Below are 14106 nucleotides of genomic sequence, written 5' to 3'. Positions count from 1 at the left end.
GGTTCAAAGCTCTCAAAACACATCTAGATAAGTTCCTTAGGGGGTCTACTTTCCAAAATGGTGTCACTTGTAGGGAGTTTCAATGTTTAGGCACATCAGGGGCTCTCCAAACGCAACATGGCGTACCATCTCAATTCCAGTCAATTTTGCATTGAAAAGTCAAATGGCGCTCCTTCCCTTCCAAGTTCTGCCATGCGCCCAAACAATGGTTTACACCCACATATGGGGTATCATCGTACTCAGGACAAATTGCACAACATTTTTTTGGGTCCAATTTCTTCTCTTACCCTTGGGAAAATAAAAAATTGGGGGCAAAAAGATCATTTTTGTGAAAAAATATGATTTTTTATTTTTACGGCTCTGCATTATAAACTTCTGTGAAGCACTTGGTGGGTCAAAGTGCTCACCACACATCTAGATAAGTTCCTTAGGGGGTCTACTTTCCAAAATGGTGTCACTTGTAGGGAGTTTCAATGTTTAGGCACATCAGGGGCTCTCCAAACGCAACATGGCGTCCCATCTCAATTCCAGTCAATTTTGCATTGAAAAGTCAAATGGCGCTCCTTCCCTTCCAAGTTCTGCCATGCGCCCAAACAATGGTTTACACCCACATATGGGGTATCATCGTACTCAGGACAAATTGCACAACATTTTTTGGGGTCCAATTTCTTCTCTTACCCTTGGGAAAATAAAAAATTGGGGGCGAAAAGATCATTTTTGTGAAAAAATATGATTTTTTATTTTTACGGCTCTGCATTATAAACTTCTGTGAAGCACTTGGTGGGTCAAAGTGCTCACCACACATCTAGATAAGTTCCTTAGGGGGTCTACTTTCCAAAATGGTGTCACTTGTAGGGGGTTTCAGTGTTTAGGCACATCAGGGGCTCTCCAAACGCAACATGGCGTCCCATCTCAATTCCAGTCAATTTTGCATTGAAAAGTCAAATGGCGCTCCTTTCCTTCCGAGCTCTGCCATACGCCCAAACAGTGGTTTACCCCCACATATGGGGTATCAGCGTACTCAGGACAAATTGTACAACAACTTTGGGGGTCCATTTTCTCCTGTTACCCTTGGTAAAATAAAACAAATTGGAGCTGAAATAAATTTTGTGTGAAAAAAAGTTAAATGTTCATTTTTATTTAAACATTCCAAAAATTCCTGTGAAACACCTGAAGGGTTAATAAACTTCTTGAATGTGGTTTTGAGCACCTTGAGGGGTGCAGTTTTTAGAATGGTGTCACACTTGAGTATTTTCTATCATATAGACCCCTCAAAATGACTTCAAATGAGATGTGGTCCCTAAAAAAAAATGGTGTTGTAAAAATGAGAAATTGCTGGTCAACTTTTAACCCTTATAACTCCGTCACAAAAAAAATTTTTGGTTCCAAAATTGTACTGATGTAAAGTAGACATGTGGGAAATGTTACTTATTAAGTATTTTGCGTGACATATGTCTGTGATTTAAGGGCATAAAAATTCAAAGTTGGAAAATTGCAAAATTTTCAAAATTTTCGCCAAATTTCCATTTTTTTCACAAATAAACGCAAGTTGTATCGAATAAATTTTACCACTAACATGAAGTACAATAGAGAAACGAGAAAACAATGTCAGAATCGCCAAGATCCGTCAAAGCGTTCCAGAGTTATAGCCTCATAAAGGGACAGTGGTCAGAATTGTAAAAATTGGCCCGGTCATTAACGTGCAAACCACCCTTGGGGGTGAAGGGGTTAATTAACGGACTGAAGGGGCGACTGATGCTTTCAAGGTTTCGATCTCCCCCGAACCATCAACTGGCGAGCACGCCGAGTATACCTCCCTGTACCCTCTCCTGCGACTTGGGAAGCCATGCCTGAGCTCACTTCAGGGGCGACGGTTCCTTTGAGTCCCGATCTCCCAAGCATGGAGTGTCGCCTCCATGTATCCTCTCCTGGAGCCAGGCTTATAGCCGGACAACTGGCCCTGTCCACCCGAGGGCTGAACTCCGTGGATGTACAGAGGCCCCTCTCTATGTTGTCTGAGCAGCCCCCACTGTGAAAGCGTATGGCACAAGGAGGCGGACGGTTCCTCTCCACCTCCCTAACAAAGGGATGATGGATTGAGGTTTATCCCTGCACCGTCCACGCTGCAATACCTGACCTCAGGAGAACAATAGAGTGCGCGTGCTTCCTCGGCGCTGAAACCCAGTCAGCCGCAGTGGCTCCATGCCGGGACGTGCACCGATGGTGAGTGGATCAGCGATGGGCCTCTGCAGTGGGATATTCATATGCTGACAGGCAGCCTCAGCTTCCCTGTGGCCCACCTCCCTGAGGTAACGCTCCGGCCGGCTGCAAAAATGTAGCCCCCGGCTTCGGCCGATGTGTAGGCCGCATTCCGGAAGCCGCGCCCGCACTATGGCACTGTAAGGCGGCTCCTTCCACCTTTTCTGGCGCTTCTTCCCTGGCACTGGAGCGATCTCTTCCCTCAGCAACGCTAGTATTGCTCACGCAGGCTGCAGAAATTTAGGCCCCGGCTTTGGCCTATTCATGGAAGTCACGAAGCTCCGCCCACATCATGTCTGTGGCTCTGCCCCCGAATTGCCGCCTCTCACTCTCTGCGAGACTTTACCACCTCTGCAACTCCCCGTGGCCATCTTGGTCCACCCTGCCGGCACAGACACAGGGGCTGTGGTTTTGTATTAAAGTGGCACAATGACTGCGCATCCGGGTAAGGAAGTATTGCACTCTTCCCCTGCATCTTCCCCCGTGCTTAAGATGACCAGTATTTCCTGCCACATGACCAGTATTCCCCGGTCTTAAAGGCGCATGACCAGTATTCCCTGGTCTTAGGGGCACATGACCAGTCCAAAGCCGGTCACCCTAAATGAGCTCAGGAGACCTCCGCCGCCTATCCCAGCTTATCCCAGAGTGCCTAGTTCCCTGAGTGGGTTTCGTCACTGCCACAACCCATGGATTCCCTGACAAGAGATTGAATCCCTCAGTGAACCCTCTGTGGCTCGGAGTGCTCGCAGGGCCAATACATATAGTCTCTTTCCTTCAGGCTAGCAAGGGCCGCAAGTATTCTAGAAACGTACACGTGCCTAGAAAACTGAAGTTTAATTTCCTGATACCTCACCAATGATTTGCTGAGAACAATTCTCTGAATTTGGATCGGATATTGCCTTGGTTCTGGACTCACCAGAACTTCAGGAAAGGATGGATTCGCCTATTTATATCATCAACCAATCTCTGTAGATTGACGAGGACTTCGGTTCCACTCTAGATCACGCAGTGTCCCTCATGAGGAAACTAAACTCCCTCGCAGAGCATCTGCTATTCACCCTCACAGGAGCGTCCGGATAAGCGATCCACTGGACAGAAACCTCTGCAAGCGCGGTATCCTTTTTCAGCCAATATGCAAACACGCGGGATGTTCCCTCCACGTATTCCCACCTAAGACGTGAGATGCCATGCCTGGTCTGATTCTTAAGGGCGACGTGTTCTTTTAAATGACACCGATCTCCCCACACCAGCAATAGACGAGCACATGGAGTGTCGCCTCCACGTATCCTCTTCTACAGCCAGGCCTAACGCCGGACAACCAGCCCTTTCCACCCATGGACCTTAACTCTTTGGATGTACAGAGGCTCCTTTTTTTTGCGTCCGAACACCCCCTCTGCATTTCCACTATTTAGCAGATTATGCAAGAAGGCGGACGATCCCTCTCCACTTCCCTGTTAAGAGGATGGTGGATCTTTTGTTCATCATTTTTATCTCCGCACCGTCAGGAGAGCGGCAATAGTAAGAGACGGTTTTTCCTAACCTTCTTGCATGCAGCTGCGCATTCTGCCACTTGGCATATTAACCGGGTAGAATCTCCTGTGGTATACCTACCAGTATCCCTACCCGATGGATCATCAATTAAAAATACAACCGACTGTCAGAATTTGCTCCGTGTTGCGGCCTCCAGTTCAGCGCTCTACCCTCCCTTAGCCGCCGCATGTGTTGCTAGAGCAATGGTCTCTTGGTCAGAGACCTTAAGTATTTTGATTTCCTTTAGACCCAACCAGCAGTGGATCAGTTGTCCAGGACGGTCTAGATCTAAGGGATCTTGGTTCCAAAATGGGGACCGAAAAGTAAGACCGACCCTGAACCTCAAACATCTACCAAGCTTGACAAGGTCCCCCTTCTTCGGATGGAGTTCCCCCGCTCAGCCATTACTTCAACGGAAAAAGGGGGAGTTTCTGGCATCCACCGACATTCGGGATGCTTATCTTCACATTCCTATGTTTTTCCCTCTTCAAAATTCCTTCGCTTTCCCTTTCGCAAACAGCATTTTCAAATCACGACCTTGTTCTTCGGCCTTGCTACCGCACCCAGAGTGTTCGCAAGGGTTATGGGGCTGTCATGTTCCTCTTGCACCCTAGAGGCATGGTCATCCTGCCCTATCTGGTCAACTTTCTAGCCGCTCCTTCAGCCCGGCGCTGAGTCGTCTATATCTCTTGCGATACCCTCTCTCCTGGGCTGGCAGCTAAACTTAGACAAGTTTTTTCCTCATTTCCAGCCCAGCAGATATCCTTTTTGAGGATGTTCCTGGAATCTTCCAGAAGTTTGGTGATTCTCCCTCGAGACAAGACCGTGGCCCTTCAACAGGGAGCTTGTTCACTTGTTCACTCATCCCCTCATTCCAATCGATTTGCTGGATTGTTTTGAGGAAAATTGGTGACAACAATGGAAGTGGTTTCCTTCGCTCCTCTCGTTTTCTGCAGGTCATTCAGGCTTTCAGAGGGTAGTCTCTGAGCTCCTTCCTCATCCAGGGAAGATCCTTTATCACGGTTATTAGTGACTAGTGATGCCAGTCCTCTCCTCCTGATCATTGTTCTGGGGATCCGAACGGTACAGCTAGTTCTACAGCAGGTCTGCTGCCATCTAGTGGGTCACCCCATCCGATTCAATCGGACAATCCCACGTCTGTCCCATACGTCAATCTTCTAGCAGGTACCCACGGTCAGGCGTCATGGCCGAGGTACCTCACATTCTCTGTTCGGCCACGATCTATCATTTGGTGATCTCGACACTACACATCTCAGGTGTAGAACTCTTGGCGGCGGATGCCGTCAGGGTCCCACCTCATGTTATTAGGAACTTCACCCGGAAGTCTTCCATCAGATCTGTTTTCTCTGGAGCACTCCAGATGTAGGTCGGATGGCATCCAGACTGAACGCCAATGTTCTCTTAAGTTCATGGTTCGGCCTCCAGGTCCAAAAGCCATCGCAGTGCATGCTCTGGTTCTTCCATGGTACCAGTTTCCTTCACCCCTCTTCCACTACTTGCGAGATCTTTTCGGAAGCAGGAAGGGCCCCAGTGATCCTGGGAGATCCGCACTGACCATGTCAGGGTTTTTCTCTTTTGCTGAACTAGTATTTTTCCATCTTATTGCAACAAAACTGCAAATATGGACTTCCTGGCAGGGGAGTCTTCGCATATGGTTCTTCCCTATCGCATACCGTTAGATCTTAGGGACCTTAATGGTCCTAGGAGTCTTAAAGTAGACTCCTTTTGATCCGGACAGACTTTACTATCAGGGAACATCGCCCTATTTTCTCTGCTATCTCTTCATCCTGACGAGTCTTCGGAGCTAGCCGCTCTGTTCTTTCAGACCTTTTTTCCTTATTACCATCAAGGCAAGGTTGTCTACAGGCCATCCCCATCCCTTGTTACCAAGGTGGTATTGTATTCCCACAGTTATGAGGGCATCGTTCTTCCCTCATCTCTTTCGGCACCAGTCCACATAACTGAATAGGTTCCCCATATTCTGGACGTGGTGAGTGCTCTGAGTAGGTACGTCTCGAGGACGGCGTCCTTCTGAAGGTTGGACACTTTATTTGGGCTACCTCACTGTAAGAGGACTGCTCCCTGACTGTTACAGGAATGGTAGCCATTTCATCGGCCGTGTTAGCTTGGAGGATTTGTTACACCATCCAGGAATCCTTCCTTGTTAGATGTCAGCCTATCTCCCTGTCTATCGAGGTTTCTTGGATTCTAGGCACCAGGTGTCGGCACAGCACGACTGCAAGCTTGCGGGTTCATCCAGTCTGCATGCATTCTTGAAGCACTATAATTCCCAGACTTTCACAGATGTGAGTCTGGGCAGGTGGACTCTGCAGGCCGCGGTGTCGCACTTGTAGCGGTTACACAGGGCCTGACCTGATGTTGCCCCCACCCAGGGACTGCTTTGGGACATCCCATGGTCTGTGTCCCCCTAAGAGGCGTAGGAGAAATAGGGATTTTTGTGTACTCACCGTAAAATCCTTTTTTCCGAGCCAATCATTGGGGGAGACAGCTCCCATCCTATTATTAGCTTGTGCTTGTTTTATAATTTGACATGCTATACTCTCATACATATAATGTGACATGCTATATGCTCATATGTTGTTATTGATCTCCTACTACTTTTGCACCAAACTGGTTAGCTGAGAGCCAGCAAGAGGGTGTATACTGCAGAGGAGGAGCTAACTTTCTTTGTATCACTTGGTGGCAGCCTCCTAGTGGCAGCAGCATACACCCATGGTCTGTGTCCCCCAATGATTGGCTCGGAGAAAAGGATTTTACGGTGAGTACACAAAAATCCCAATTTTTTTTATTTTTTTTAAACAGCGATATTGATGTATTTTATTTTTAACTTTTTTTTTTTTTTACTACTGTAACTGGGGCATCCATAAAAGCCCCAGTTACAGAGGACAAAACACTACCTTTGGTCATCAGTCACTGGCAAATGATGGCCAGGTCCTAATAAAGCTTCTACTCCTTGCACAGCGCTCTGAGTACTGTGTAGCATCAAGTGAAATTAAGTGTTAATAAACCACTTCTGTCTTCTTTGCAAGGTCTTAGGCCTAGATCCAACTCTCCATGGTAAATTTACAATAGTGTGATGATAAAGGCAAGGAGTAAGTGCTGTAGATTTTCTGCATTTGGTTGCTGTCTTTGGTGTGTTTTTTTTTTTTTAAACTTCCCTCCTAAGTTGTGGTTTTGCCCTTTTTTTTTTTTTCAGCGACATACCATGCTGAAAGAGCAAGATTTGAGTATTGCCATGATGGTTACCTCTCGAGAAGTCTTCAATACCCTTTCTCAGTTGGTTCCATGTGTTGGTTGTCGGAGAAGTGTGGAGCGTCTATTCACACACCTTGTTGAGTCTGGAAATCCAGCTTTGGATCCATTGTCAGTTGGGGCTAAAGACATACTCACTCTTTCACGCAGGTGCATGAGCGATGCTGCAAAGCTGTACACACTATTTTATGTTTGTGGGTAAGTTGCTTTCTTGTTCTTTTTAGGACTGCCAATTGTATTTTTTAAGGTATTGTTTAGTATTGAATCTCCATTTATATTTACACTGCTAGGACAGATTTCTGAGTTGTTTTCAGGAAATAGAAAATAAGTTTTTATACATTTTTAAATACCTTTTAGTTAGCAGCGCATTTTTATCTAGGTATGTAATCTCCATAATACATTAAAATGACCACCTTTTTGTAACTCTGACAGAAACCTATCCTAGGATAGTAATAGGACAGGTGTCTGCAGAATTAAGTGTTGGTGCTGTGACCTAGAAATCGGGTGCTATCAAGCTATTTCCAGGTTTCAGCAGCCACTCAGCATTCAGACAGTAGCGTGAGCAGTCCTTTCTTACCTCAACACCCCTGGTATCTCCAGTAGTATTAGATCAGATAGACAGGGTGGACTGCAGTGTGATCAACCTCTAAATGCATCTGACATCTGGTATGTCCAGTATTAGATCAGAATACTAGGAACTCATCTTTCCTCCTGGCCATTCTCAAAAGCACCTGTCTTACTCCCATTCTACGTCAGTGTAAGGGCTCATGCTGATGTCCACACAACTCCATCCCAGCACAGACATCAATGCATGGAATGGTTGCAGGTCCTCTGACCCAAACTTAGTAGCCTTAGGCTACTTTCACACTAGCGTTAACTGCATTATGTCTCAAATCCGTTTTTTTGCCGAAAAAATGGATGCGTCAAAAAAGTGAAAAACGTATGCAACGCATACAGCATTTCGACGGATCCGTCGCAAATCTGCTAAACGTTTCCGTCGAAATACTGGATGCGTTGCATCCGTTTTTAACATCCGTTGCATCAGTTTTTACGACGGAGCCGTTTTTAAAATGGGAGGCTCCCAAATTTGATTGGCTACTGGAAAATATGGAAAACTATATAGTTACTGTTTTTACAGCCCATCTTTGAGGGTTTTGGTTTTGTGGCAGCGATGGAAGGTGTTCTTGTGAGGATTGCTAGTTTGGTTACCGACGTTATCTTTGAGACGAATCGCCTGGATATCATAGTGCGGGAGAAGGAGGGGGCAGCGGAAAAACGTAGGATGCTTCTGCAGCAACGGAGACGGAGGCGACTCTGGATACATCCGATTAATGAACTACGGATGACTCGGGGTGTCCAGTCCACTCTGTACCTGGAGTTGTGGCACAATCCACACAAATTCTACAATTACGTGCGGATGAGGATGGAACATTTCGACTTTTTGCTTCAAAAACTGGAGGATGTCATCCGAAGACAGGACACAAGGATGAGGCTTGCCATCACACCGGCGGAGCGGCTGATGGTGACCCTGCGGTAAGCCTCTTTTTTTTCTGTGATTGCTGATATTGAATGTTAGATTACATGCTGCAGACAATACTGCGCTGACCTATTGCGCACTATTTTCTGCAGCATGTAATTTTGGTTTTCTTTGCGGCCATTCCACTGCTTTTTTTTTTAATGTCATTGCTCATATTGAATGTCCTATAACAGACTGCAGAAAATACTGCGCTGAAATATTGCGTTGCATTTTCTGCAGGTTTTTTTTTTTGGGGGGGGGGGGGGGGGGGGGGGTTTGTCGACATGCAACTGCTTTTTTTTCTGTCATTGGTCATTTTTAATGTTACATTACATGCTGCAGACAATACTGCGCTGACATATTGCGCACTATTTTCTGCAGCATGTAATTTTTGTTTTGTTTGCGGCCATTCCACTGCTTTTTTACGGTTCCATGCAGGTTTTATTGTGTGTCCCGTCCTAAAAAAAAATTTCACAGTGCCATTTATTTAAACTTTTTGGTCTGTGCAATTTTTTATAACTTTTTTTTTTTTTTTTTTTTTTTTTTTTAAAGTTTCCTAGCTACTGGTGAATCGATGACTTCGCTCCATTACCAATTCCGGCTGGGCATTTCCACTATTTCAGGAATAGTGAAGGAGACATGTCGGGCTATTTGGACCAATTTACAGCCAGAGTATATCCTCCAACCATCTATGGAAATCTGGTTGAGAAGTGCCGAACAGTTTCAGCAATTTTGCAATTTCCCAAATTGTGTGGGTGCAGTTGACGGGAAACATATAAGGATTGCGAAACCGGCAGGAACAGGATCGGAGTACTATAATTACAAGAAGTATTTCTCCATCGTTCTTATGGCTATTGCAGACGCCAACTGCAGGTTCCTTGCCGTGGACATAGGAGCGTATGGACGGTCCAACGATTCGCATGTGTTTAAAAACTCTCCAATGGGTCGTTGTCTTTATGGAGAGACCTACGATTTCCCGCCAGCCAGACCACTGCCAGGAACAAGTGAACCAGCCATGGAATATGTTTGTGTAGGTGATGAAGCCTTTCAACTGTCGCCGCACCTACTGAAACCGTATAGTAGCCGGAACTTAACCCGTACCAAGCGGGTATTTAATTACCGGCTCACTAGGGCACGAAGAGTAGTGGAGTGTTCTTTCGGTATATTGACGGCGAAGTGGCGAGTTCTGCTGACGGCAAACAAACTGAAAACCACAACTATAGACGAGGTTGTTAAAGCCTGAGTGGTGCTCCACAACTTTGTCCTTTCAAAGGAGCCCATTTCCTTGGATGACGAAGAGTTGGAGACAACCTTGTGGGACTACCGCAGCAGCTCGGTTCACTCTACAGGTTCTGTTACAAGGATGAGGGACCAGTTTGCGGATTATTTTGTGTCACCTGTCGGGCGGATCCCATGGCAAGACATGATTGTGTAACCTGTTTTCCATGTGTTTTGTTTATGTAAAAAATGTGTTTCTCCCAAAAAATAAAACAAAACAAAAAAAAGGCCCAAAAGCGTGGTTTTCTTGCTAGTAAAACCAATATGTTATACCTTTCACACGTCTGGTGTTTGTTTTTATTTTACCTTTTTTATTTTGTTGCCATATTACCTTAATAAATCCACACACACACAAAGACTAGAATTTAAATCAGAGAAAATTTTATTTTAACTCTTTTTTAAAAAAATAATTTATTTTTTTTTGCCAAAAAAATAGATTTTTATTTTCCAATTTTTTTAAAAAAAAAATTTGCACATTTTTTAAAATAATATTTACATTAACATTTACACTTTACAAGTCTTCAAAGTGTGGGGTGGAGATTCGAGGGGAGGAGGGGCAGGAAGGTTGGACCACGTCGATAGGTGGGGAAACCCTACTTGTTTGTGGTGCAGTGGAAGGGGGGGTAAAACCAGTAGGCTGACCAGAGGGGGGTGGTGTTGGGGTAGGGGGAATACTTACTGGGGAAGGTAAGCTGGGCAAGGAAGAAAACATTGGGGAAGGAATTTGGTTTGGGGGCCGGGATGGGTATGGGGACTGGGTTGGGTGTTGTGACTGGGTTGGGTATTGTGACTGGGTTGGGTATTGTGACTGGGTTGGGTAGTGGGACTGGGTTGGGTAGTGGGACTGGGTTGGGTAGTGGGACTGGGTTTGGTAATGGGGCTGGCGTGGGGTTTGTGGCTGGGTTTGGTAATGGTGCTGGTGTGGGGATTGGGGCAGGGTTTGGTAATGTGGCTGGTGTGGGGATTGGGGCTGGGTTTGGTAATGGGGCTGGTGTGGGTATTGGGGCTGGGTTTGGTAATGGGGGGTATGGTGTGGAAATGGGGCCTGGGGTGGGGCATGGTGTGGAAATGGGGCCTGGGGTGGGATTGTAGTGGATGTGTGGGTAGATTCGGGTTCATTAAGGGCCTTCATTAGAGCATTATGGCAGGTATTCATTACCCGCATCTGTTGCTGAAGAGAAAGCTTCTCCATGCTCCTGAGCATGGATTGAAAAAAAAGATTGGCCGGAGACTGACTTACATCTGAATGCAGCCTATCCAAGCGACTGCTGGTTTCATGGCTGCTTTCACTGATGCGTGATTGCACCATGTTGAAACCAGCAGTCACTTGCTCTCCCAAAATCTTGAAAGAGCTTTGGAAGGATGCATTCAGATGTAAGAACTCAGGAGCATAGCTCTTTTCCTGACCCCTCTGTCACTGCCACCACGAACCTAATGGTGGTCTCGAGGTGGCAGGATCAGAGGGGTGGGGTAAAGGAAACGCTATCTGTTCAGCATCAGATGCGAGCAATGAAGGCTGCAATAATGCTCCACTGCTTGGGGCAGATGAGGTGGAGGGGACAGAGGGGTCAGAGGAGGGGTCAGTGGTGTGGGGCCTACCGACATGGCCCTCAGTGGCGGACTCAGGAGGGATCGCTCCAGAGGGTGCAGAGGAAGATGCAGGTGCCCGGTGGCTGGAGAAGGTGCTGTGAAAGAAAAAACAAAATACATTAATATATTGATATGAAAAAGCCCTGACTGAAACCAAACTAAGTTAGACAGGTTAACATGGTTATTAGTGGACTGTAGAATACTTACACTCTACTCAGCATGGTTCGCCTCAGGAAGGAGAGGGCAGGGCCGTGTTTATATTTGCTCCTCTTCCTTCCTGCTGAGCCACTCGGGGCCTGCATCTCCTCGTTAAATTCCCTCTTAAAGCGATCCCTCAGTGACCGCGACCGCTTCCTAACCTTTCCACCTGTGAAGACAAGAATGAAAAGAAAAAAAAAAATAGGTAAATGCAATACATTACAGTCAGCTCAAAACATCACTGAAAAGTGAATACTTACATAGTTTGCTCTGCTGCTGTGGATGAAGGCTCTCCCACCTTGGAAAGATGTTACGACACACTTCGTCCCAGAGCCGACGGGTGACACCGGTATCTGCATGGCTGCGGTCAGCCATGTTCCACAGCGGCTCCCGCTCGCGAACCTCCTCGATGAGACTGTCTATGTCTATATCGTCATCGAACTCCTCTGCGGGAGCACGCTGTGAAGCCTGTGCAAAAAAAGAAGAAAAACAAACAAATTAGTACACTGAAACACAAAAGTACCAATAGAATCCCCCTCCAAAAAAAAAAATACTCACTGATGGCCGACCGCGGCGACGATGACGCCGACTCTGGGAGTGGCTGGGAGGACCTTCACGATTTGCTGACTGGTCGTCAGCAGCAGCAGCAGCAGGAGACTGAAATAAAGGAAACAAATTCTCTGTAATGTAGGCATGTTTTCGGTGTTAAGTTATGTATGAAAATCTGTTTTGTATATGGTGCAGTGTGATGTGTGAAGCAACTGTTTCACCACTACTTACACTTGGTTCCTCCTCCACTTGCATCTCTCCACCCGTCTCGCCCCCTTCTGACAGCTCCTCATCTGATTCAGCTTCCTGTTTAAACATAATTTATGCATGTAGTGATCAACAAAAACGTAAATTAAAAAACAAAAAAAAATTTTTTTGTGTTAACTTACCAATACACGCTGTTGCTGTGGAGGAGGGCTGTCAGAAGAGGACATTGTTGATGTACAAAGGCCGGTGGCTGTGGTCCTGGTGGGATAGCCGGTGGCTGTGGTCCTGGTGGCTCTGTAAGTTAAAAAGACACTTGCAATCTGCTCTACACATTGCAGTAGCAGATTTGGGGTCTTCAAAACTTACTTTTAACGAATAGAAAATGTGGTCCTGGTGGATAGCCGGTGGCTGTGGTCCTGGTGGGATAGCCGGTGGCTGTGGTCCTGGTGGGATAACCGGTGGCTGTGGTCCTGGTGGCTCTGTAAGTTAAAAAGACACTTGCAATCTGCTCTACACATTGCAGTAGCAGATTTGGGGTCTTCAAAACTTACTTTTAACGAATAGAAAATGTGGTCCTGGTGGATAGCCGGTGGCTGTGGTCCTGGTGGGATAGCCGGTGGCTGTGGTCCTGGTGGGATAGCCGGTGGCTGTGGTCCTGGTGGCTCTGTAAGTTAAAAAGACACTTGCAATCTGCTCTACACATTGCAGTAGCAGATTTGGGGTCTTCAAAACTTACTTTTAACGAATAGAAAATGTGGTCCTGGTGGATAGCCGGTGGCTGTGGTCCTGGTGGATAGCCGGTGGCTGTGGTCCTGGTGGGATAGCCGGTGGCTGTGGTCCCTGGTGTACCTGTAAGTATAATGAATTTATATTTAGACCACCCCCTGAACTAGGTAATGTTTAACGATAACCACCCTGCTAAAATGATGTGATAAATGTTCATGAAGGTGAACACCCAAACCCAAAAACAGGTGCACCTAACCATTTCCATGTAAAAAAAAAAAAAAAAAATTGAAATGTGAACCCACCATGTAAAAATATATTTACCACATTTTATTTTCAAAAATCACCTCCCCCAAAAAACCTTTAAAGTATAACCTTTATTAAAAAATGAGATGTCAACCAACTTTTTATTGCATGTGAAACCATTGGTACATACACCAGTTTTAAATTAACCTTTCTGAAATGATACTACGGACATTTTTTAAAAAAAACATTTTATTCTTTTTTTTTTTTTTTCTCATCACAATTGGGAGCTGAAATGCTCTTTATTTTAAATACAAGTACGGTACATCAACTGCGAATAGTTTCAACAGAAAATCAACAGTTTTAAATAGAAAAAAAAAAAAACCACTCGCATTCAAACAACAAGCTGCAGACTAGACTTTGCAAAAATACTTCCAATAAAAAAAAAAAAAAATACACACATTTAAACCACATGCTGCACAGACCACTATACTTAGTAAATACATCAGAAAAAGGCAAAGGCAAATAACCAATTAGGCATGGATAAATGCACATGCAATCAACAAGATGCACACAAACATGCCTGGTATGTGTCCACGTTCAGGATTGCATCAGGATTTGGTCAGGATTTTCCATCAGTATTTGTAATCCAAAACCAGGAGTGTAACAATTAGAGGAAAAGTATAATAGAAACATATGCACCACTACTGCATTTATCA

General features: G+C 45.6%; 1 protein-coding gene across 2 annotated transcripts in view; it reads left to right on the top strand.

Moving 5' to 3' along the window:
* GGNBP2 (gametogenetin binding protein 2) overlaps positions 1 to 14106 on the top strand; it is a 116187-nt gene that overhangs the window by 34343 nt on the left and 67738 nt on the right. For both annotated transcript variants that reach the window (XM_077295449.1, XM_077295450.1), the window contains exon 3: positions 7028 to 7281. In XM_077295449.1, the coding sequence (XP_077151564.1) occupies positions 7028 to 7281 (254 nt within the window). The remainder of the gene's footprint in view (positions 1 to 7027; positions 7282 to 14106) is intronic.

Source organism: Ranitomeya variabilis, chromosome 3, assembly GCF_051348905.1.
Source record: "Ranitomeya variabilis isolate aRanVar5 chromosome 3, aRanVar5.hap1, whole genome shotgun sequence".
In the NCBI taxonomy this organism is placed as follows: Eukaryota; Metazoa; Chordata; class Amphibia; order Anura; family Dendrobatidae; genus Ranitomeya; species Ranitomeya variabilis.
Note: the sequence above shows the minus strand (reverse complement) of the source record. Positions and strands in the feature narration are given on the sequence as shown.